The sequence below is a fragment of the Brachypodium distachyon genome, chromosome 4 (genome assembly GCF_000005505.3).
Source record: "Brachypodium distachyon strain Bd21 chromosome 4, Brachypodium_distachyon_v3.0, whole genome shotgun sequence".
In the NCBI taxonomy this organism is placed as follows: Eukaryota; Viridiplantae; Streptophyta; class Magnoliopsida; order Poales; family Poaceae; genus Brachypodium; species Brachypodium distachyon.
The window spans coordinates 17542357-17566125 of NC_016134.3; the positions used below are offsets into that span (position 1 = coordinate 17542357).

The 23769-nt window shown below is 46.0% G+C and overlaps 1 protein-coding gene and 1 pseudogene across 1 annotated transcript; both read right to left on the reverse strand.

The window, feature by feature from the left end:
• Window positions 1–1509: 1509 nt before the first annotated feature.
• Window positions 1510–14978, reverse strand: LOC104584973 (annotated as a pseudogene).
• Window positions 14979–20024: 5046 nt separating this feature from the next.
• LOC104584974 (protein FAR1-RELATED SEQUENCE 5-like) lies at window positions 20025–22525 on the reverse strand. The gene is made up of 3 exons (XM_010240834.1): window positions 22343–22525; window positions 22119–22241; window positions 20025–21353 (listed from the first exon to the last, which is right to left on the reverse strand). Exons 1-3 carry the CDS (start codon window positions 22523–22525, stop codon window positions 20025–20027), a joined length of 1635 nt encoding a protein of 544 aa, XP_010239136.1.
• Between the last annotated feature and the right edge of the window lie 1244 nt (window positions 22526–23769).

Consider the following 23769-nt stretch of genomic DNA (forward strand, 5'->3'; position numbering starts at 1 on the left):
AGGGCTGATACAGGCTCCAAAGGAAAACACACTCGAGTGGGATGCAGTCATGCAGCGTCCCTTGAGTATTTTAATCTTTCCAGCCGCAACGTGATAATGCGTTGACGCACAGTATGTTGATATGTGACAAAAAGTCTTGGTAGAAATTCGTTCCGAAGATATGTGGCACGATTCGGTGTAATTTCTATCGTGTCTAGTGGATATCCTCGTGTGATCATTGGTGACGCCACGCTGCCACGCAAGAGCAGACTTCATAGATCCACCACGTTAAAGTTTTAAGCGTTGGAATATATTGTTTAAAATTTCATATCGTGTGCAAACATCAAAAACCTTGATAAAATAACGGTTATCAACGTCACACAGCTACACTTAGCACAAAACACGAGTAGCAGCACAGGAGGGATGTCGGTATTGTCATGGCTAACCATGATCAGCTGAGAGAGAGATGGGAGATGACAACAAAGAATTGAGATGTGGACACCACATAATTCTTTATTAGTACACGTTGCCCCAGTAAGAAAAATGAGCACTCGTGATATTTACTCCACTGCATGGCAGTCCAATGCCTCTGATCGCATCACAGATATGTAATTACCAGATAAGTAAATGACACATTTTATCCATTATAAAGTTTTTTGTGACAGTAGTTACCAATTTAAAACTTGTGGCACAAATTACCCCAGTTAAACTAAATATGTGACACATGTTACCCATTTTAACATTTTCCTCATTTATGTGCCCCATCATTTGGGCCAGGAGCTTTGTCACGTTCCAATTGTATAATCAGTACTGACTCTACACGTCATTTAAAGTCAATGATAAAATAACAACGTGCAATGACTTGTGTCTTTAAACTGATTCTAGATGATTTGTTAGCATTAAATGCGACGTTGTACAATGGTTACAAGGTTGACTCTTAGCTGACTTTTAGTCGATTCTTTCCTTAAGAGTCTCACTCTCCACGAAGAGTCAGTTCTCTTCTCTCTCCTATTTTTCTTTCCTTACATAAACAAATTTTAAATAAGAGCCGGTTAAGAATCGGCCATCGCGGATGCCCGAAGTTTTGTTTCCTTCCTATTTTTAGAAGATTGGTTTAGTTTAGAAATCTAGAATTGATTTTCTATCTTATCTCCTCTCTTATGACTATTTTGCACCACAATATACTACTCCCTCTGTACCAGATTGATTGGCACTGGCACTTTTGCAAAAACATCCTTGCTATTTCCCAAAATCGACTCACATCCACATTCTATCGGAATTTTTGCGAAAAAACCCTGTTATTTTTCGGAATCAGGCCGTGGTCCACATTCAGTTGAAGGTGTGTAATGTAGGTTGATTTCGGAAATTAACATGACTTTTTTGTAAAATAGCTAGCGTCAATTAATTTGGAACGGAGGGAGTATGATTTTTGTGTGTTCCTGGTTAAGTTATCTACTTTGTAAAATTTGAAATCACAAGTTTTAGATCTTGGCAGTGCCATTTTATATGTGTACAATACACAGGCTGAACTCAACCAAGCACCACTTCAATTTGCACCGCAATACCATCAAGAACAGCAAATTTCTCTTCGTTGCTCCAGGTGCTTTGCGGGGTCACCATCTCCCGCCGCAGGCCCCCTTGTCCTTGACGTGTCCATGCTTGAACAGAGAGATGCGCCGGAGCACCGTGGATACCTCTATGGCGTACCTCACAAGGCGAAGGTGCCTCTCCGTTCTCTGAAAGCCAATGATCACCAACTCCTTGAGGTGGTAGTGGCGCGAAGTCAAGGGCTGCCACTCTATCTCCTGGCCTGGCTCCTCTTGACATTGTGGTGAGACGATGTAGATCTGTCCGTGATATAGCTATTCTGTGTAAATCGAATATGGCATACGGGTATGGGGCTAGAGAGAGAGAAAAGGGATGTGTACCTTCCCCTTTGGACGACGACGAGCTCGACGGGGCGGACATGTCGACGGCGAGGGAGAGACGGCGGCAGAGCTTCCCGTCGCTGTCTGCGCAAAACCCTAGATCGGTAGGGGATGTCGGTGGGGTCGATGGCAAACGCAGCGAACCTCGTAGTCCGTACCTTGCCCCCCCACCTCTTTATGCACGACAAGGGCCCGCCGACCATATTGGGTTGGGCGCCGCCGATCAGGGCGCGTCAGATCTAGGCCCGGTGGGCCGTTGGGCCCACATGGCTGGGAGATCACTCTAACATTCTCCCCATTGATATCAACTTTCTTTTAACTGTGTACCTTTTGCTGTATTCGTTTCACCACCGATTAGTACGTAGAGCATGTTTTATCGTTTCAGCTCAATTGCCGATAGAACCAGACAGCTACGACACACCTTTACATGTTGAAACAAATTCTGTTCTTTTCGGGCCATTATTTATCCAGGAATCATAGGCTTTCTCTTAAACCCAAGCCGGCTAAGTGTTCCTTGAACACACTGGGTGGTAGGTCTTTCGTAAGCGGATCCGCAAGCATATCCTTCGTCTTTATATGCTCGAGACTTATAGTATGATCCTGGATTTTATTTTTCACAGTATAATACTTTATCTCTATTGGTTTGGTAGCATTACTCGACTTTTTGTTGTGAGTATAAAACACTGCGGGCTGATTGTCGCAGTACATTTTTAGTGGTTTGTGAATACAATCCACTGCTTTCAAGTCGGGTATAAATTTCTTTAACCATATCGCCTGCCCCGTGGCCTCATAACATGCTATAAATTTTGCATACATCGTGGATGATGCAACTATTGACTGTTTGGAGTTTCTCCACGAAATAGCCCCGCCTGCGAGAGTGAATACATATCCTGACGTGGATTTTCTATCATCTTTATCTCCCGCAAAGTCTGCATCTGAATACCCTCTTATCTCTAGAGAATCAGATCTTCTATATGTTAGTATGAGGTCTTTTGTGCCCTGCGCATAACGCAATGCTTTCTTTACCATTTTTCAGTGCTCTATGCCTGTATTTTCTTGATATCTACCGAGTACCCCGGTGATAAAAGCTAAGTCAGGACGAGTGCACACTTGTGCATACTGTAGGCTTCCAACGGCCGAAGCATATGGAACCGTTTTCATTTGATCGATCTCATATTGACTTTTGGGACATTGAAATTTCCCGAAACTGTCGCCCTTGACTATATGAGCAAGTGTGGCATTGCTCGCGTGCATATTGTATTTCTTTAGAATCTTTTCTAAATATGCCTTTTGCGATAGTCCTAGAACCCCATTTTTCCTATCTCGGTGAATTTCTATGCCCAAGACATATGACGCTTCACCAAGATCTTTCATATCAAAATTTGAGGACAAAAACTTTTTTGTTTCTAGTAGTAGACTGACATCGCTACTAGCAAGCAGGATATCATCCACATACAGAATTAGGACAATATATTTCCCACTTTTAAACATTGCATAAACGCAGTTGTCCTCAACATTCTCTTTAAACCCAAATTTCTTAATAGTCTCATTAAACTTTAGATGCCACTGTCTAGAGGTTTGCTTTAATCCATAAATAGATTTCTTTAGGCGGCATCCCATGTTTTTCTTGCCTTCCATGATAAAACGTTTGGGTTGTTTCATGTAGACCTTTTCTTCTAAATCCCCATTTAGAAATGCCGTCTTTACATCCATCTGATGTAACTCTAAATCAAAGTGCGCCACTAGTGCCATTATTATTCTGAAGGTCTTTGCATGAGACTGGTGAAAATGTCTCACTGTAATCTAGTTCTTCTCTTTGTGTAAATCCTTTTACACGAGTCGTGCTTTGTATTTTTCTATATTCCCTCTAGAGTCATATTTGGTTTTGTAGACCCATTTACAGCCTACCGTTTTGGCTCCTTTAGGAATTTCCTCTAAGTCCCAAACTTCGTTGGAACTCATCAATCTCATCTCATCTTCCATGGCCTCCAGCCACTTCGATGAGTGAGAACTACTCATGGCTTCTTCATATGAAGTGGGATCATTCTCCATATGAACTCTTTCTGTATTATAAACTTTATAATCTTTTGGAATGGCTGACTTTTTAACTCTTTGAGACCTTCTAGGGGCCTCAATTTCTGGCACGTTATGTGTCTCTTCATGTGGTGCATGTTCAGGCTGCTGCACCTTCCTTTCATGTGCAGCAATGGGTTGAGTCGGCTCCTGAGGGACAGGTTCCGGACTTTCACTCATTGTTGCCATGTGTGGAGTTGCAACAGGTGTCGGCACCACAATCTCAGAGATTGTCGGTGCGTCAACAACAGGTAGTGAAAAGAATGGCTCCTGAGTCATTGGATTAGGTGCATGCACCCTCTTCTCCTCAAGATAAACTTTCCGAACTACCGTGCTCCCCCTCATCATTTCGTCCTCTAAGAGGACGGCGTGTCTCGTTTCCACAAACTTTCTGTATCTGTCTAGACAGTAGAAACGAAAACCTTTTGATCTTTTAGGGTAGCCAATGAAATGGCAACTTACTGTCTTGGTATCCAGCCGTCTTATGCCATGTCCTCCTCCTGTGTACTTTTCTGTCACCAGCTGCTTTAGCTGGGTAGCATATATCTTTGAAGAACCAATGAACTGGCTCTTTATCTTTTCAAGATACATCCCTACGGAAGCACACTCTGCAATTGAGCCCACAATAGCGTGCTCAATTGTGTTTTTTATAAAAGCCATGCACTTTTTGTTGGCGGTGAGTCACTTTTTGTTCTCGAGGGTGTATGACATCTCCAATGGAGCATACTCCCTCTTCTTTCTCTCCCAAGCAGCATCATCATCTTTTACATCCCTGACTGGCTCTGTAGGCTTTGGTGGCTGTGGAGTGTCAACCAACCAGTCCACCTCGGCACAAACAAAGGCCAGGTCAACTTTCTTTCTCCACTCAGTGTAGTTGTCACCCCTGAGGGTTGGTACGTTCTTGAGGCATCCCATCAAGTAGTACCCTCCTGAAACCACAATGACGTGAGAAGATAACAACAATTGCATGCATTAATCCAACGTTGGTCAAAATTAATTCATACAACTGTTTATGCAATTTAATCTATATCACCATTGGGCAGAAAACAGAATTAAATGCACACTTTAACCTTTAATAATGATCATGCTATTAATGACGTTGGTCAAGAAAGAAATAATAGGATCACAATTAACATAAAACACTTTTAATCACGTTCTTTGCATATTTAAACAACACTTTTAAACTATTTGCAGCGGAAACTATGAACAAAAATCATATCTTTATACTTTTCAGAAGCATCATTTTATACTTTACTATTTTGTAAAATAAACATCTCGTTGGTTCAGTTTGAATAGGACAAAATTTAGACCAAAATTGTGCAAAAACTGGACAATAACTGTTAAAGAAAGCTTCTGTTAAAAAAAAACTTTTTGGGCCTAAAACTGCACCGGCCCACGTCCTTCCGCGCCTTCTGTGCGCCAACCGCACCATCTGTGCGCTGGCTCGAGGGCAGCCGGCCGTGGCCCACGGCCCATCTTTGGCGCGTGTGGCCCAACGGGCGGAGGCAGCCCGCCAGGGTGCCAGGGTCACCCTCAGCCGTCCGATTTATCGGACGGCTGGGAGTGAATTTCGGCCGAGTTATATCCCGCCGGCCGAAACCCTAGCCTTTTCTTTTCCTCCTCTGTCCGTCTCTTCTCTGGCGGCGGCGGCAGCGAGGTGCGCCCGGCCAGAGGCCGCTCGCCGGCGACGGCGAGCGGCTCCGCCGGCTGCTCCTCCCTCCCCCCACCTTCTCCTTACCCCCGTTTCACGCCCCCCTCTGCTTTCTTTCTACCGGAGAGCACCGGCGCGGAGGGCGTGGCGTCGTCCCCGACCACTTGCCGGTGCGCGCACCCTACGATGCGTGCGTCACCGTCAAGCGACCGACGGCGGCGCCCTTTTCATTGCGGCGACTGGCGGCCATCTCACGGGTAAGTTTTTCTTTTAGGGTTAGGGTTTTCCCTTTTCTTTTTGCCCTTTTTTCTCTTTTTCTTTCTCTTTTCCGACGGATCTACAAGCCTAGAACCTTGCTCTGATACCAATGATGGAAACTGGAAATCGTCTAGATGTAGATCCGTTCGTGATATAGCTATTCTGTGTAAATCGAATATGGCATACCGGTATGGGGCTAGAGAGAGAGAGAGAGAGAGATTGAGAAAAGGGATGTGTACCTTCGCCTTGGGACGAGGACAAGCTCGATGGGGCGGACATGTCGACGGCGAGGGAGAGACAGCGGCAGGGAGCGACGGCGTCGGCGGCGGCGGAGCTTCCCGTCACTGTCTGCGCAAAACCCTAGATCGGTAGGGGATGTCGGTGGGGTCGAGGGCAAATGCAGGGAACCTCGTAGTCCGTGCCCCGGCCACCCCACCTCTTTATATAGCGCAGCGCGACAGGGACCCACCAACCATATTGGGTTGGGCACCCCCGATCAGGGCACGTCAGATCTAGGCCCGGTGGGCCGTTGGGCCCACACGCTGGGAGATCACTCTAACATGTGGCACATGGACATGAAGGCTTTCCAGCAGTGGCGCTGCCTGGACGAGGAGGTGGGGGGGTGGGGGGCGAGACGTCCCAGGAAGAAGGGACGTCCACAACCAACAGCCTCCTGAGATTCTGCATCGAAAAAAAGGGATTCTTAAGGGCGATCAACAAACCTGGCCCGGCGAACTGCAGGACAAGATCCGTCATGCCGAGGGTGCCTTGAAAGAAGCACGTGAGTATGCAGAAGATTTCGTTGAGCTTCATGCAATCGTCACCAGATATGTCATGCCCTTCCACTTTCAGTGGGCCAACGGAGTAGGATGAAGCCCGTACTCTTAAGGCACGGGGTGGCATCGGAGCACAAGAGCACAGCCGCGTCCAAGATAGTGAGGCTTTCGAGCTTGGGGAGACATCGGATTTCGATGGTCATGTAGAAGCCGTCAACGACAAGCTCCCTGATATCTGACATGGGGGCGTCGAACGACACACGAAAGGTCTTGCTTTTGAAATGGCAGGAGACGATGTGCAGTACAGAATTGTAATTGAGATCCGCCATTGATCATCGAGTCAATGGATCAAGAGATGCTGACCACATCCACGGGAGCTCTTGCCCCCGCAACACCGCTGACCCCGTTCCACATCGCCGCCGGTGAAGAAGGTACACCCACAGAGGTGCCCACTAAAGCTAATCCCCAACCTTCTCGGTGCGAAGCACGGTTCAAGTCAAGGGCGCCCCGATGCGCGACACATGGCCAGACAAAGAGCGCGACTATGTCGACGTGGGCGCGCGAGGACAAAACTAAGGCTAGACAAAGAGCTAGAGAGAGAGAGACAAACTAGAAGGAGATAAGAACACTGCATATTTTCATGCAATTGCAAATCAGAGAAGAAGTGATGACGAGAAAATGGGACGAGAGATAAGCGTCCACGTCATAGAGACATATAGTATAAATTAAATGCGTAAAAGCGTAAAAATAAATAAAAGATCAAACATTGCAGGCTCTTTATTTCCAGAACTCTTACATTTACATAAAAATTCTGTTAATTACATCTCCGAAGAGAAAACCCCTGATTAAGAAATTCCAACATAACTATTACATAACATTGCAACACATGACTATTCTAAAACTGTAAAAATAAAACTCCTCGTCGCTGTCGTCGGCGTCGGCGTGCTCAAAGAAGCTTCAAATTTATTTATGAGTCGCACGATAATCATGCTCCAGATTTATCTATGCTAATATATGATAGTAACTATGATTTGTTCATATGGATGCCATGTTCAGCTTGCCATATTCTATTTTATATCATTTGTACTAGTATTGGTAGTACGTGATGTATACATATAGTATGGATGTATGGGTTCTAGATCATTTTAGTTGATTAACCATTATAGACTTTGATTATATAATGAGTATTCTAATCAGTTTGTAACATAGATAATTTATTTAATTGGCTAATCAGCTAGCTAAAATAGCATACAAAGTATTTTTGCATATGTACCATGGGACCATGCGTGTGTTTTATATGCGCATGCATGGATGTATACTTTATTTGATAGTGTCACATATATGCATGTGAACCATACTATGTATATCGATTTTATTCTAGAAACAAAGGTTCATAAATATAGAACCAAAGTATGCGTGCTTTATGGAGCACCATGATATATATTTTGATTGCCATTTCCTTTGTGTTAGTACCAACTAAGCAGCATATATGTATCATTCACTATTTGTATGGTGATGTTATATGAAATTTAGTGATGCTCTACATTGAGTCTTAGTGCAAATAATATAGACTATGATCATGCACCTATATGAGAGGAGCACATGGTGTGATTTTAATCTTTATATGATTATATTATGACATGTAAGTTAGCCTACCTGCATTTGTATGTTGGTTCAAAGGGAGTGCATGGTTTGATTTTAATCTATATGAGATTATGTTCTGACATTTGTTCTTTGCAGATGCAGATATACACCTATATAAAGAGGGTGCATGGTTTGATTCTAATCTATATATTGTAACATGGCTCTTTGCTGATACATGCACCTATATGGAGATGGTGCATAGTTTAATTTTAATCTATATAAAATAGATGCATACAACCTATATAAAGAGGGTGCATGGTTCAATATAATCAGTATGAGACGGATGCATACACCTATATGAAGAGGGTGTATGGATCAATTTTAATATATATAGGAATATCTCATGGCACGTAAGACTAGTTTTGTAAAGCCTTAAATGAACTTGCAACCAAAAATTAGTCAACATATTTAGATGAGGTTTTTTTTATATATATAGTTTAGTTTCAGTTGTATTAATGCTAACGTCGTGTGACAATGTTCCCACACGTAGCATATTTCATTTATATTAATACTAACACCATGTGACAATATGCCCACGTGTAGTACAATTCATTTGTATTGATGCTAGCAGTGTGTGACAATATGCCCACGCGCGCAGCATGATCAAGGGCATGTATGAAGTATAGAGCACTTTATAGGGATGATGCAACATGTGAAAATTATCTATTCAATTTAGTGATGTGAGACTAAACTGAACGTAATTTCGGGTCCTATGAGAAGTGTTTCTTGGCTTGTGACAATATGCCCAAACCAAGAGCCAAATATGCAACATGATATATGTGCAAAATCTAAGAATAAGCTACTTGATTTGTGACAATATGACTAAACCAAGTGCATAATTCTTGATCCTATCGTGAGGTGCTTCTTGACTTGTGACAATATGCCCAAGCCAATAACCAAATATGCAACCATTATTATAAGAAAAGATGCAGATGGAAGGCCAAATATGATGTTGTTTGGTGTATACCGAACCAAGGAACAGAGCCTCACCTTTTCTTGCGATGTCTCCCGGCCGGTTGGCTGTCAACGACGTAGACGATGGCGTGGACGACGAACGGCCGGCGACGTAGACGACGAGAAGATGACGGCAGCGTGTATATGGCCGACGACGGGTCGCTGCTGCAGCTTGGAGCAGCTTCGGCGTGGATAGAGAGCCGAACAGCAGCAGAGCTTTGCCTCTCGATCTCCGGCGGACTCCTGGGCAGCAGCACGTATGCAGATGGGGCGATGCCGTGGATGAAAAAGATGAGCTGTGGCAGCAGCGTTTGTTGGCTCTTCGATGGATTCTCCCCGTGATGGAGAGTTGCAGAGGTTCAATATGATTTCTGCCGGCGTTGGAGAGCAGCAGAGTTTTATTGATTTCTCCTCGGTGGTGCCTGGATGGATTTCTGACCCTTTTTTAAGAGAAGACCTGGTGTCCTATTTATAGGCTGAAGATGGTAGCGGGCTTCACGTATAGGAAGTTACGGCAACCATCTCGTTCTCTTTATTTTGCTTTGATTTATTTTCCTTTGCTGAACGTGGGATTGTTTAATCGGTTCAGGACGTTGGTTTCGTGCGGGACGTGGGTGTGATGGCTGTTGCAGCTTGAATGAGATCCAAGTTTCCTGGTAGACCAGGTCGCATGCCAATCTTCGATCAATGGTTTGCCACATGCATGCAAGTTGTTGATTGATCATGCCTGGGTTTTGAACGTGGAGCTCCATCGATCACTATGTGCATGAGCGCCGGACCTATTAAGCGATTTAACTCAACTAATTAATTTAGTAATGCCCAAACACCTAATGCATGCACGTCCAAACTTAGTGTGGCTACTATAAGTGCCATCAATTGTTCTCCTTTTCATTTAATTGATTACTAGCAAAAGAACCCGTACGATGCTACGGAACAACGTAAAGTGTATCAAGCACGAGCCGGTGGAGGCGAAGTCTGGACATTGATTTTTCGATTGGATTGATTTCCATACTGAGATTGATACCGAGATTTTTTTTGTTTGGGTTCGGATTGATTTCCATACTGAGATGGATACGAAGAATTTTGGATTTCGTGCTAAGGAGATTGATTTATTTTAGGACTGTTCGTATTATGTTGTGACAAATTTGGACCGTACGATAACTTTCGGTAAATCTAAACCGTAGAATTTCTGCTACTGAAATCGTGAATAAGGCGGGAGGAAAAGAAAATAAGGGGCAGTGGCATATTGATTGTAATTTTAATGAAGTTGACCGACCAACACTGACCAACACCGACCAACGGCGTCCAATCATCACCACCGATTCCAATTTAATATATTATAATAGATATATGGATGTTTAACACCTATCCGTGTGTCACACACATATTTATTATTCGAAAGGATTTTAGCCTTCGACTAAAATATTGATCATATATTTTACCTTAATTATGATGCGATAATATTTTGTGGGATCGTCGAAGCGACGTCAATATTTATCCCACAGTCCGATATTTCGTAAATGTCTGCCTTTTTCTTGACAGAAGGATTAAGGTCACAAATAGGACCCGCCGCCATCGGTGGCATGCATGTTTAATATTGGCTAATTTAGTTGGCCAATATAATTATTTGGCGATATTTTATTTTATCTAGTACGGAGTTTAGCCGTTATAAAATACCTTTTCATATAATTATCTTATTATTTTAGGTACGATGCCAAAATTGGTGTCAACAAGAAGGAAGAAGAAGATCTTATCCTTAGATGGCCCACATGGCATGGTACATGACAATGGAGAAATGCTGCAGCAGTGGAGTTCTATAAAAAACTCTTTGAAAAAGAGGATAGACTCGATATTAATCTGGACGATGACTTCTGGGAACCTGAAGACATGGTCACTGAGGAGGTAAATGACTTCTTAAATCAACCTTTCTCTGAAGAGTTAGATTAAGGAAGCTGTATTCTCCTCCTATGTTGATGGGGCGCCAGGTCCAGATGGATTTTCCTTTTTGTTTTACCAAAAGTTTTGGGAGACAATTAAAATAGATTTTGTTAAACTTGTTTAGAGAGACAAGGACAAAGTAGATATCTTTAGATTGAACTTCGGCATGCTAAATTGCTAACACTGATACCAAAAGGGCCTGATGCTACTTCTCTTAAGAAGTTCAGACCAATTGCTTTAACAAATTGCATCAAAAAAATTCAGAAGGCATGTATAATCAAAATGGGAGCCTGTGCTGACAGGCTTATATCCATAAACCAGACTGCATTCATAAAAGGGAGATACATTCTTGACAATGTGGTAACGGCTCATGAAATAATACATGCAATTTATCACAAAGAAATAAAGGAATTTTGCTAAAATTGGACTATGAGAAAGCTTACGGTAGAGTTAACTGGGAATATTTTGAAAAGATGCTATCCTAGAGAGGCTTTAGCCTGCCATGGAGGAATAAAATCAAAGCCCTGGTTCAGGGTGGTTCTCTAGGTGTCAGATTAAATGATGTTGAAAGGACTACTTCATTACTGGAAAAGGATTGAGGCAGGGTGATCCTCTATCCCCAATATTGTTTAACTTGGTGGCTGATGTATTCACTAAAATGCTTTATAAAGCAACTAATAGATCACAAATCTTAGGCCTCCTGCCAGAATTCTGCCCTGGTGGTGTTATTTGTCTGCAATATGCAGATGATACTTTAATTTTCTTGAAAAAGGACAACACTATGGCTCAAAATCTGAAGTGGATTCTCACCTTATATGAACATATCTTTGGCATGAAGATCAACTACCATAAATCAGACCTAATACCTATGAACCTTGAGGAGGAGGAAATTAATTCTTTATCTCAGATCATTGGGTGTCTCATTGCCTATGGAAAGTATCACCTAGCAAACTGGAAAATTATGGCCATGAAGAAAGAATTTGGAGGTTTAGGTATACCTAACTTGAGAGGTCTAAATGTCTCCCTACTTGCCTCATGGATCTGTAGATTTATTCTGGACTCCAATAGGCTTTGGAAAAGAAATCATTAACTTTAAGTATGAAGTGGATAATCCCAACATCTTTGCTTGCGAAAATAACAACCGCTATAAATTTTGGAAAGGTGTCGTGTGGGCCTACAAGGCTGTTAAGATTGGGTACCACTGGCTAGTAGGAGATGGAAAATCCATCTATTTCTAGGAGGACCAATGGTTTGGGGGCTCCAGTCTATCCATTCAGTTTTGGGAACTATATGTGATTTGCAATGAACAAATGGCCACTCTAGCTGAAATCTGGGATTCTGGGGAAATAAGGCTATCTTCTCGACGTGCCTTTGGACCAAGACTTTTAGAATAGTGGGAAGATTTAACCCAAATTGTTTCTGCTGTTGAGCTTACTTTTGAGAAAAACCAGATGATTTGGAAACTTAATAATTCTGGAATCTATTCCTCTCAATCCCTCTTCGCTATAGTGAACTTCAGAGGGATTCACCCTGTGTTTGTGCCTTCCACCCTGTGTTTGTGCCTTCCTTATGGAACATTTATGTTCCCCCTAGAATACATATGTTTCTTTGGTTGTTAAGTAATAACCGAATCCTAACCAAAGATTGACGTGGTTATGACCACTCAGGTACTCATCTTTGGTATACCCACTACGGCCCAGCATGAAGCCCGCTCGGAGGCCTACTACAACTCCAGGAGTCCGGATGCCTAATCTTGCGACTCAAAATAAGGAAGCTTAATTCGAGTATATCTTTTTATTTTAACCGACTTGGACTCTACCTGAGACCTGGGTTCCTGCATATATAAAGGACCGGGAGGGGGATCCAAGGAGGACAACTCACAACTCTCTCTCCCAAGAGACCAACCTTGCATAGAATCCGCCTAGACGCACTCGCCAGATCTCATTTACACACCTTAGCCTCCACGGCAACCATGTAATCTCTCCATCAATACCAGATCAGACAACCAATACGTAGGGGTATTACCTTCCGAGGGTCCCGAACCTGGGTAAAACGGTGTCCCCTATGTCTTTGTTAGCCGACGGGATCGTCAACACACACGCATGTCGCTGTCACTAAACACAAAGCCCTTCAACATGGGCATTGCCGAAGTGGAACTTCGTCAGAGATAACCTGAGTAAGAGGCAAGACCTTAATGATTAAACCTGTTTGTTTTGTAATGAGCCTGAATCAGTTAGTCACCTGTTCTTTAACTGTGTGGTTGCTAAACTACTCTGGTCTGATATTTTCAGTATTATACAAAGACCAGTGATTGGCTCTTATGAAAACATGGCTACATACTGGCTGTGCAATAGAAGATATGGTGTTATTATGATTTCGTCTGCACTTACGTGGATCCTTTGAAAATTTCGTAGACCTACTATTTTCTCGACACACCTGGACGAACATACATGTCCTGTGGGGGAAGTTACTGCGCTTATTGAAGCGTTGCCAGCCGCTGTGCCCCAAACAAGATATCCAAATCTGGGACAAGTGCCTCCTGCTCATGGAGATCAAGGCGGCGGAAGTTCCCCGGCTGCGATGAACAAGAAGCGCCACACCACTCTGCTTGCGCCGGGGACGCCCAACATGGGGGAGCAGAAGCTGCAACTGCAACTGAAGGCGAACTGAGTTGGATAATCTAAAAGGCAGTTGCGCAGGCTTGCTCTTCCGACCAAAATTTAGGCTGTAATAACAAAACTTCAATTTCACCTTCCAGTTTGTGTGTTGCTCTATAGAGCGCGTTGAGACTTTTTTTTTAGATGAACAGGGACTCCCTCCCCGGCTCCACTTTATTGCAATGAAACCAACCGTCTCGCATCCAGCAAAAACAGTCTCCGCGTTGAGACTTCTTTCGATTTGGTTGTAACCGGGAGCTTTAACTGACTTTGTAGTTTCGTTTCTGATGAAATGGAACTGGGCGGAGATGCCTTTGATCTAAAAAAACGATGTGCAGCACTTGCAGCTGCGGGCAAGCGGCAAGCACGCCCTCGTAGACGGCAGCGCGCGTCGTCCTGGGCAAGTCTTTTCAAGACCAGCGTGGTGAGCGCGGCGAAGCCCTGGAGAGGTGGGGGCAGGCAATTGCCGAGCTTGAGGCTTCGAAGGCGTGACGCGCCGGGATTCCCGCTGATGCGGCCATGGGGGAACCTGTAGACCGGCGGCGGATGCGCGAAGGGCTCGGTCGGCGTCGCGACGACCTCGAGATCCCTGAGGCCCCATGAATCGACGGCGTCCACGACGAGGCTGTTGATCCAGGGCGAGGTGCTGCAGTCGAACACCTCCGCCGGTGAGCGCGGCCAGCCAAAAGGCTCTTGACGGAGGCGGCCATGGAGCACATGGCGCGGCGCTCGTACCGCTCGGCCGTGGCGGTCAGCGTCCTGGCAAGCGCGTGCGGCCACGGCAGCTTCCGGGCTTCGCGGCGGAGGAGGAGGCATTGGTGGTAGCCGGTAGCGCCGTGGCAGCGTGTCGGAGACCTTGAGATCCAGTGCGGGGACCTCGCGGGGGAGGTGCGCCCAGCGCCTGGAGAGCGCGGTGCGGGTGTCGACACGGCGCAGGATTTCTAGGAGCAGATCGTCAGGGAGCGCACTGAGGCGGTCCTAGCCGCAGGCCGCGCGCAGCCGCTGGCGACGGGATCTGTCCTTCATCCTTGCCATTGGGGAACAATTTGGTGGTGGCCGGTGCTATTCGGTGAGGCGGGGTTGCGAGTAAACAGAGGCATCGAGTGGAAATTCAGCAGGGATCCGGATTCGGAAAGAGAATCGGATTTTTTTTTAGGGGGATTTTGTCATCCGATACGAAAGGGAGACGGGGAATATGAGCCCGGTTTGCGGCGTGCAGCTCTGATGACTTATGGCGTCAACTAACCCTACGGCCCGGGGCCAGCTCGGAAGCCCGTGTTTCGGGCCCAATAGCGGTGCATTGTAACATTCGGAGCAAAAAAACTATTTCGACCAAGGCCTAGACCATGCTTGGATGGCCGTTTTATGTTCGTTTTAAGCCCAATACACGGAAAAAAAACCTATGGACCGTATGAGACCCCGGTAATATTCCGTCCGAAATCTGAAGAGAGAGAACGAGAGAGGATGGAAATGGAGAGTTAAATCAAATCGAGATGAAAAAAAAAAATCCTTAGCCGTTAGAGAGAAACCTAGCGACGTTGTTGAAGAAAATTTCAATCTCAGGCGGTTTCTCTCGTCTCTGGCAGCCAATTTGGGGTTGAAGGACGAGGCAAACTACGGAACTTTTGACAATTAGTTTTGCAATTTTTGTGGTTAGGTTTTGTATTCTTCAAGGTGACATCTTGACGGTGAAGATGATGCCGTCTAAAAGATTGGTATCTTTGCTTCGTTCTCATCTTGATGTAAGCATCATGGCCTAGTTCATTGAGTCAGTGGTTCTCGTGACTCGTCTTTTGGTGTTTTGGTTTTTTTTTTATTCATCAACATAGCAGCAGTTTCATTTTGCCTTGTAAGTCGTGTGTCCCAATTATGGTGCGTGCCAACTGTTTGATGTGGGTTCCAACTGTTTGATGTGGGTTGCACATGTGGTGTTTCAAAACCTATGAGATTAGTCCAGCTTGGTAGAAAAAAAAGCGTCCAAATGTTATCGTAGTACTCTGAAGATCGGACGCAAAGCATTTCCGTTAGGAATGGTCGAGGAAAGCTTTTTCTCGCTGATCTTTTGGGCGTTCTCAATGCGTATGCACAATGGTTTGTATTTTACAGTTGAAAAACTGTCATTTATTATTTTTTGTAAAAGAGAAATTATGAATCCTTTTTGGATTTAGTGCCGAGAGACGTATCCAGATTAAAATACCATATCCTTTTTTTCCGTAACATAGGCCACATCAACATTTCTTTCTAGGTGACATACTTAAGATATGAATATATGATGGAGCATTCGGATTGGTCTTACACTCGGTTTTGAATGGGCCGCAAATTTCATACGTGCTGATTTTATTTTTGGCTGCAAATTTTTAGGACCTATAAATTGTTTCAGAAGCCCAAACAAAGAGATTCCTAAGAGAAATTGTCGGTGGGATGACCCCGAGTAGGATCATAACGACGCGCTCTAGCCGAGATGACGAAGGCAAAGCCGGCAGGGTTGTGTATGCCGGCATCGTAAAGCCAAACTATTACTAAGCCGACATACCGGGTGTATGCCGACATAATTATCTTATCTTATGAGCTTGTAGGATAAGGACGAGCACCCTAATCTCGGCCAGCACCGAGATCTCTCAACGGTCTTATCCTGACATCGCGGCGCAAAGTAAAGCAGCGCTATCATTATCGCGGAAAAGCAGTCGTCGGTTACGCAGCTGTACCAGGTGACTGCACAAAAGAAGCACCGAAAGAGAATCTCTGACGGGAGCCGGCAGAGGGCAGCAGTACTTGTTTCAGGGTGCCAGGGAAAGTAAAGTTGTCTTGTCCCCTGCGGTGCCACCCGGTGGGAACCAAGCCGCGTGCCGGCGGGGCCCAAGGAAGGTGACGTTAGGACTCGGCCCGCATGTCAGTGTGACATGGGCGGCCTATAAATAGAGCATTACCCCTCCCTGGAGAGGGGACGAGCACTTAGGCATCTAGGGTTTTCTCCTTCTTCTTCTTCTTCCTCAAGAATACAGCTCAAGGAGCGCCATTGTAGAGCTTGTTTATCTCGGCTAATACAACAAAGCAGGAGTAGGAGTCTTACCTCGACAAGAGGGCTCCGAACCTAGGTAAATCTGTGTGTGTTTGCGTATTTGTGCGTGTTTCCCTTCACGTCCTCCCTCCTCCGGCTCCTCCTTTGTCCATCGGCCCCAAGTTAAGCCATCCTATGGCATCTGCCGTGATCCCACCATGACAGTTGGCGCCCACCGTGGGGCCAGCAGCGGCGTTGGCTGGAGTCTTCATCCGGATGGGAAGTTTTCTCGCCACCGGAGAGCGCGTGGTCTCCGCTTTGGTCCCGAGATTCGGATCTCTGTTGCATCTAACTGTAGTTGTTTTTTTAGAGACTCAGCCTCACAAGAGACATTGAAGAGGCAAACAACGCATCAGGTGCAGAGTTTCCGGATGTGGTCGATTGGCCCATTAAGTCGTATGAAGCACAACATCAAAACAATGGGCGAGTATAAGGTGGGTCAGAATTCAAATCTTTTGTGCAATGTCTTGATATATATCAATCTGTGTTGTATCAGTATCTTGTGTGGTATATTCGTGATGCGTTCCATGGAGCACTGGGATGGAGAAAGGTCTACATCACAATATAGCCAGGTAGGCACGAATGTTTGTACTTCCACCGTCACATTTCAAAAATAGTTGTACTAACAGGTAACATATTTATTGCAGACAACCATTAACGCTTCGAGGAGACGTATTGTTGCGGAGATATTATTGTGTGAAGAAAACCAAATGGAGCACGTGCGAAACAACATTCAAGAATTATCTAAGGAGTTGAATATAGTTGAATAGGGCACGCGCAGATCGATAGATTGGTCAAACTATTTTATGTCTTCTTATTTCGGCGACCCGCAGGCCCCAAGGACGTCGCCGACAACACGGCGTACTGGGAGGCACTCTTCCAGGGCGAGCGGGCGGCCGAGCTCGCCTAGTTCGACCCTGCCAACCCCCCGTCTGGACGGCACATCGTCGTCAGGCGCAGGGCTTGGTGGCGCGTGCCCGGCCGCACGCTCGTCACCGTCCTCGACCACCTCGACGCCGGCGCGCTCTCCCCGACCCCCCTCCGCCGCAGCCGAGGTCCGGCCGCCTCTCCCCGCTGCGCAAGAAGATGGCCATGAAGAAGCAGCCTGCGGCACAGCCGGCACGCGGCATCGTCATCCGCGACGGGCCGCCGCCGCTCGGCGCGCCCGCCCAGGAGGATCCGGTGCCGTGGTGGGCGCAGGAGCGCGGCGTGCAGACGTCGCTCGCCGTTCCCGAGGATCCCGAGGAGTTCCCGGGCTACCAGGCCGCCATGTCGCTCTCCACGGTGGAGCCGCCTCGGATGACCGAGGAAGAGGCGCTCGCCTGGTCGACATGCGACTAGGAGCAGATGAAGTCGGCGGGACGCGGCGGCGGCGGCGCCGCCAGTAGCAGTGTCGGGTTCGTCCCGGTGAAGGACGAGCCGGTCTCCGACGGCAGCGGCGACGACACCGACTTCAGTTGGAGTTTCTTAGATTAGGTTTAATTTCGTAATTTCGTTCAAACTTGTAATAAATCCAAAATGTTTGAATGAAATTCGTATTTCCATTTCCATTGCCGTTTAAATTCCTATTTCCATTGCCATTTAAATGTCGCGTTGGAGATTTAGACATATATGAAATCATAAAAAAATGGCCGCGTCGGCGAATAAATAGTTTAATTTCGATCTAATTTAGTTTTCTTTACGAAAATTGCATAGCCGATTTAAACTGCAATCGACGGCACTGATTGTAACGCATTTGTGACGACGGACCCTTTTATGTCGGTATTGCCGCCCTAAACTGGCGAGGTGGGACTAAACGACGGCATCTCACTGCACGCGTGCTTGTGGGCCGCGCGTCGGGGGCCGCGATGAGGGGAAGGCTGCTAGAGTTGCACGGCGCTGTGGGGCCGCGCGTGTTGTGCCGCGACGAGGGGAAGGCCGCAAGCGCTGCACGGAGTGGTGGGCCACGCATGTTTGGGCCGCGACGAGAGAAATGGCTCCTGTTTCCCCTCCCCGGATTTTGTTTTTCGAAACTCGTAGAAACTGTAAGAAATTCAAAAAAGTTGAAAAAATTACGATTTCAAATAAATAGGAATTGTACCAAATTTGATTTCCATGCTAGCGTACCCCTATGAACAACGACCGGCCACTTGGTTTCGTGTTTTCGAAAAAATTCGAATATGAAATTGGCCAAAACCGCCGAATTCTGATCAAATTCGTAAAAACCGTAGAAAATTCAAAAAGTTGGAAAAAATATGGAAACCGTGTTCAAGTGTCATCTTTGGTGTCCCAGGTGTCGTGTAAAAAAAACGAGGACATTCGGAGACGGTCGAAAACACGTAGTTGCTTCGGAGAGGGCGTTTGTTTACATCAAACGTCATTTCGAAAGGGGGGTCCGATTTTTCGACATCCTCGGAATCGGACCAAATTTGTTTTCCATGCTAGCGAACCCCTATGAACAGCGACCAGCCACTTGGTTTCGTGTTTTCGAAAAAATTCGGATATGAAATCAGCCAAAACCGCTGAATTCAGACCAAACTCGTAAAAACCGTATAAAATTCAAAAAGTTGGAAAATTCCGGAAACCGTGTTCCAATGTCATCTTTGGTGTCCTAGATGCCGTGTATAAAAAACGAGGACATTCGGAGACGGTCGAAAAAACGGAGTTGCTTCGGAGTGGGCGTTTGGGTTATACATCAAACGTCATTTCAGAAGGGGGGTCCGATTTTTCGACATCCTCGGAATCAGACCAAATTTGATTTCCATGCTAGCGTACCCCTATGAACAACGACCGGCCACTTGGTTTCGTGTTTTCGAAAAAATTCGGATATGAAATCAACCAAAACCGCCGAATTTTAACCAAATTATAAAAATTTGCAAATGAAAAAACAAAAGGAAGACAAAAGGGTACGTAAGTTTTTGCATGCATGCAATCACGTATCCTATAACCGCGCGGTCAGTGGGCGAGTTAAAGCGGTCGTGGTCTGCGCCGGTTTCCCACGCAATCGCCCTGCCAGTCGCCGCGCGGGTTCCAAGACGCCCAGCAGGCCGTCCCGTCGCGTGTTTCCCACGCCGGTGTTATTGCGCCCACCAGCCCTCTCATCTCCCCGGCCAGTCGCCTCCCTCGCCGTTATAAACCCCCCGCCTCCCTCGCCGATCCCCACACCGCCATCTCACCTCTATCTCTCCCTTGCGCCTCTTTCTCCCTCGCGACCATATTCGGCAGCGGCCGCGGCGACGGGTGGGGACGCGGTGGCAGCAGCCGCCGGACGGACGACGCAGCGGCGAACGGGTATTTCCCGCACACGTTGCTGTCCGACCAGGCGGTGGCGATGTACCAGGCCCATGCAAACAGATCTTTGTTTCGCCTCGCGGGCACTCCATGCCTGGCCCTTTTCGAGAAGCGTGGAAGAACACAACACTGAGGAATTTCTTCCAATTTCAATACCTTTAGTATGTAGAGGATATGCTTGCAAGGGAGACCCTTACAAGCCATCCTACGACAGCTGCACTTGATAGTTTCTTCAAAACTTCCAGGTGTGTAGTCCACGGAACCTGTACCTGTTGTTGTTTTCCATCCAACGATGAAACGGCGAGGATCTCCGTCGTGTACATCAAACACTTGTAGGCCGCCAATATTCTTGAGATCTTTCTGCACCATATAAAAGTTTGCCGGAGTGAACACACGTGAAGCGGCCACCTCGATCGCCTTACAGTTTGTAACTGCCACAGCTAGTGTCTGAGAACAGCTGCAGTCATCACTTGCCTCTGCCTCGCGGATACGAACAATTACGTTCTCATAGTGCACTATCAAATCGACGAGAGTCATTCCGAAGTCAAGGTGAAGGTGGAGGCATGTGTTCAGACTTTCACTTCTTTGATTGCTTTTCATACCTAGAAAAACTCCTCCCGAGAGATAGGACGCAGCCCACAGTCTTTTCTTTCTGTACATCCTCCTCAGCCATGGTTCTGTTCTATCTGTCCGCCATTTCTGAACAAACGCGTTCCACCTGTCTTCGAATGTGTCTTCTGAAGTGGTGTAGTATAAGAGAGACCAGAAATCTTTTGTTGATTTGAAACTAAGGTGCTTCTTCATGTTTTTCTCTATGTGCCAAGAACATAGACGGTGCCATACGCCTGTGAGGACGGCCCCAATAGCCCTGATCATAGAAGCGTCACCATCAGTGATCACAGCCTTCGGTTTCTTCTGACACATGGCTCTCAAGAATGTTTGGAGCAGCCATACGTACGTTTCTTCAGTCACGTCTGAAACGATGGCGCACCCAAAAACTGTGGTCTTATGATGATTGTTCAGACCAACAAAGGGAATGAATGGCATGCCATACCGGTTCATCTTGTAGGTACTGTCAAACACGACGACGTCGCCGAAATCCTGATAGTCCTGACGTGACTGCGAATCACACCAGAACATGCTTCGCAGACGTCCCATCTCATCTGCCTGGTACTCGAAAAAAAAAATCAGGATCATTGTCCCTCATGGTGAGCATAATGCCGAGTGAGGTGGACGCGTCACCCTTCGCAATCAGCTTTCTCTTCTCTCTGGCACACATGTTATACACGTCCGGTCTCACGAATCACACTTCGTTGTATCTCCCGTATTTGCTTATGAAGCTACTCATGATCATGTGTTTTCTGACCCCAGCAGCTCCCAATGCTAAAATTTCTGCTTTCTGAAAATCTTTGATTTTCCTATGCGACCAAAGAAATGGGACTTCATCCGCTTTGGCCAATATATGGTTGTGGAGGTCGTCGAACCTTGCAACAACCCAAACCCCACGCTGACGGTCGAGATTCACAACGAGATGCGCTTTGCAGTTGCATCGAGATTCAGCCCTTAGCCTTTGCGAGCGGCCTCCCAGGTTGGCAAAGTACCTCTTATGACGTTTGCCTTCCCTCGAACAGACAAAACGCCTTAAGCATACTTGTCCGGGAGCATTCTTGGTTCGTTTCACCTTGTCTCTTCTTGTGCTGAATCCATTTTCTTTAGCATACTTGTTGTACAAACTGTAAGCGGCATCTTCCGAATAGAAAAACATCTCCATTATCTGAGTATCTACCACGCCGATCTTCGTCAAGTTCAATGTTCATGTTAAAACTGCAGTCTCCCGCTTCTTCGTCCTGAAGATGGTCTTGCAACTACACAATGTGAAATACATATATAAGTCTCAATATCATTAAATCATGTAACAGCTGATCAACGTACCTCACTCGTGCTTCCCGAGTAGGACCCCGTAATAACCTCCGATTCTTCAGGGTCTTTTTCATACCCCATGTCAATGTCCGAATCCCCAATATATTCATATTCATCGCCGGAGCCCATCATGGACTGTAAAAAGAAATGAAACCATACGCGTCATAACTTGGCGTCACGTTCCTTGTATTTATCATCACTTCAGGTATGAATAGGAAACGAGGTATACAACTTACTTCGCTCATGTAGTCCGAATCAGCAGGATCGGCCTGCTCATGATCAACACCTAATTCGTGCTCAAGCCTCACGTTTCCGTCGTCGGTTCCTTCGCCACCAAATGGCCCGTTCCTAGGACTAGATGACGTGGATTCATTATCCGAACTAGAATCCCCGCCCGCGTATCCGTTGTCATCCTCCATACCTCAGCACTGCACAACCACATGAACTTGCGATGTTATTGATAATGAAAAAGCCAGAATGTATACATGGCTACCGGGGTGGCGGAGCTAAACTATAGCGCTAGCTAGGCTAACCTACATGAGGTTGGCGTGGACGCCAATAGCATGAAAGCACGGCATTACCTTTGGACGAACGGAGGAGGCGGGAACCGCGGCAGGGTTGTTCGAACGAGACCACTCCGTCGAGATATGTGTTCGGCCGCCGGAGTTTTCACGGAGATCTGTGTAAAAGGATGGCGAGGTGGTGTCGGGTCTCTTCCGCCGGACAGAATCGAATCGCAGATGGCGGCTGCCGCATGATTATTTTTTTTGGAAACCGCCAGCCGAGAATGTACCGCGTGCGCGATTCGTGGCGTTGATCCGGCCGTTTCTGTTTTTGTTTTCATTTCCTTTTCTTTTCTCTTTTCCCTATTTACATTTGCGGGCAGGTTACCTCGACGCCATAGACGAATACGTACGCGACTACGGGGTTATACAAGGCTTGGATATGGGCTTACGGTGGGCTATACCTACAGGGGCCTGACTTAAGTCGCGGGGCCCTGGAAACCCGATGACTTACGCCGGGTGGGTCGTATCGAATTACGCCTCCTAACTTAATTACTTACTCCAGCCATGTATTTATGTCGTTTTAGAATATGCGCTAGTCAAATATTGAGTAAATTTCAAGAAAGCACAATCTTTGAGGCATACTTCTCAAGAATCACAGTTTGCGATAATTTTCTTGCGAAACCACAGTTTTTGCGCCTATGTATTAAGCCCCTGCATATTTTCAGTCACACTTTTCTCCCCTTCTTCTTCCTCTTCTCTCTCCCCACAGCCCAAGGGCCAGCTCGCTGCGGTGGGGATCCTCAACAGAATTTGATTGCTTTGGAAGCAGAATGCGACTCAATTTTCTAGCCACGTAACTTTCTTCTGCATTAGTACGAGTTTACAACATTAATAGAAATTCAGCAATATGCTCCACTTCTTGCAATACCACAAAGTGCTTGTCCAATACGAATTGGATGAGTCCTCATTATACTTTATTTATGTTGCTTCTTGGTCTTCTCTCCATCTCTGGTAGTCTGTTCAGAAGTCTGCTTGGGAATCACTTCTTCATTGTCACATTTGAAAGCTGATTGTCCCCTTTCTTTTTTTCATGGCTTCGTAGCATTGTCATTGTTGTTGAGTTGCAGCGGACAGTTGAACGGAGAGGAGATAAATAT